Below are 1,789 nucleotides of genomic sequence, written 5' to 3' on the forward strand. Positions count from 1 at the left end.
CGTGGAGAGGGGTCTTGCTAGGTCGGTTGGGGTACTTGCGAGGCCGTATGGGCTTGAGCGTGAGCGGCGGCTGGGGCAGGCTGCCAAAGCCCGGGTGGATCTGCTTGTCTTTGAATGCCTTGATGGTCTCCAGCGGGGTAATAGGGGGCGGGTTGACCCGGATGGGGTCCATGCCCTGGAAGGGCTTGTGCTCCGGCATGGAGCCCATGTCGTTGGGGTGGTGGTATAGATTGTAGTCGGGAATCATGGGGAAGAGGTTGCTGTCCAAGGCCGGTTTGGCCGACTGGTAATCCTGGGGAGAATAGGCGAGCCCGGGGTTGCCCTGGGGGTCGTGGAAAGACACAGGCTCCGAGTAGAGATCACTGCAGTTAGAATAAGGGGGCAGCGCCGGATACATGGCCTCCACGTCCCCCTGCGGCGGCTGCACCATGCTGGCCGTGGACGTCTGCGTGCTGAGTGCCCCAGAGGCCGGGGGCACCCCCAAAATGCCGGCGCTCATGAGGCTAATGATGTTGTCCTGGCACCAGTTGGAAGGGGAGTCGAAGGCGAACTTTCCCAAGTAGGTCACGGTCTTGTTGCCGGGGGCTGGCTGGAAGGAGCCCGAATATGAGAGTTCCGGGTTGGGCTTCTCGTTGGTCAGACCGATGTCCATCACATTCTCTGCGGAGAGCGGGGGAGAGAGGGGAGGGGTGAGTGAAGCCGAGTCGGCTCCCGGGCCGGGGCGCCCAGGTCCTTGCCCAGGTGTGGAGGGTGCGGCCGCGTGGAGTGCGCAGAGGATGGGATAAGAGGAAAGAAAGCTGCGCCCAGCGCAAAGCGGGCGGTGCCGCGCTCCCGGGCGCAACCTGGATACAGCAAAATACTACGGATCGGGGTGTGGAGTGGCTGCTGCACACACACCGCACACGCCGTACACACACACTCCCGTACCACACACACACACACACACATACACACAGGCGCGAGAGCGAGAAGCATTGTTGTTATTCCCGAGGTGGGGCGGGCAGGTAGCTGCAGCTACAGGTAGTTTCAGACCCGGAGCGCGCCGGGCTCTCGCTCTCCAGCGCACACAACTCGGCCCTCTTCCCCTAGCCCTGTCCGCGCCGGACCCCGCGCCTTTCCTGCCCCGACGAAGCCCCCTGTGCGCACCGCGCCCGGGTAGCTGACCCGGAGCGCTCCGTCGCTTTGTCCTCGGCGCGTAGAGGGGTGCTGCCCGCAAAGGGAGCTCTCCCGCCGCCTCCCCCAGCCCCAGCCTCCTCCGGGCCTGAAGGAGCTTTCGGCTCCTGCTGGAGGGGGAAAGCCTAGCCTCAGCTTAGCTAGAGTGGAGGGCGGCGGAAAACCGGCCGGTGTCTCCATGGCGGGAGTGGCCGCTCTTCCCAAGCTCCTCGGTCCGGGGATCGCCCCCCGTGGCAGCCCTCGGGCGGGTGGATCCCCACCTTCTCCCCTCCCCGCCGTCCCCACACCCCCACGGCTTTGCTGAACGCCCTGAAAAGGCAGCGTCGCAGTACCTCTCCCACCGCGGGGACTCCACGCCGCACATGGCTCCATCCCGGGTGGGAGGCTGAGGGAGTAAGGGGGGAGAGCGCGGGTGAAAAGGGACGTTGGGCTCCTCCCGGGAAAGGGGGCGATGGCACTACGCCTTGCGCGCAGCCCGGCGATCGCGCCCCCTAAGTGGAGAACCCCAGAGCCGCTCGCACCTACCTCCCTTTGGTCGGCGGCTGCCCCCACCCGGAAGAATCGAAGCCTCTACCGTGGCGTCGCCAACCGAGCCTTCCCGATCGGGGAGGGCGGG

At 66.0% G+C, this 1,789-nt stretch overlaps 1 protein-coding gene across 1 annotated transcript in view; it reads right to left on the bottom strand.

The window, feature by feature from the left end:
* The window catches only part of EGR3 (early growth response 3), a 3,849-nt gene that overhangs the window by 1,561 nt on the left and 499 nt on the right, over positions 1 to 1,789 (bottom strand). The window contains exon 2 of the mRNA XM_010845497.1: positions 8 to 660. Within this exon, the coding sequence (XP_010843799.1) occupies positions 8 to 660 (653 nt within the window). The remainder of the gene's footprint in view (positions 1 to 7; positions 661 to 1,789) is intronic.

Source organism: Bison bison, unplaced genomic scaffold (genome assembly GCF_000754665.1).
Source record: "Bison bison bison isolate TAMUID 2011002044 unplaced genomic scaffold, Bison_UMD1.0 scf7180017864217, whole genome shotgun sequence".
NCBI classification, from domain to species: Eukaryota; Metazoa; Chordata; class Mammalia; order Artiodactyla; family Bovidae; genus Bison; species Bison bison.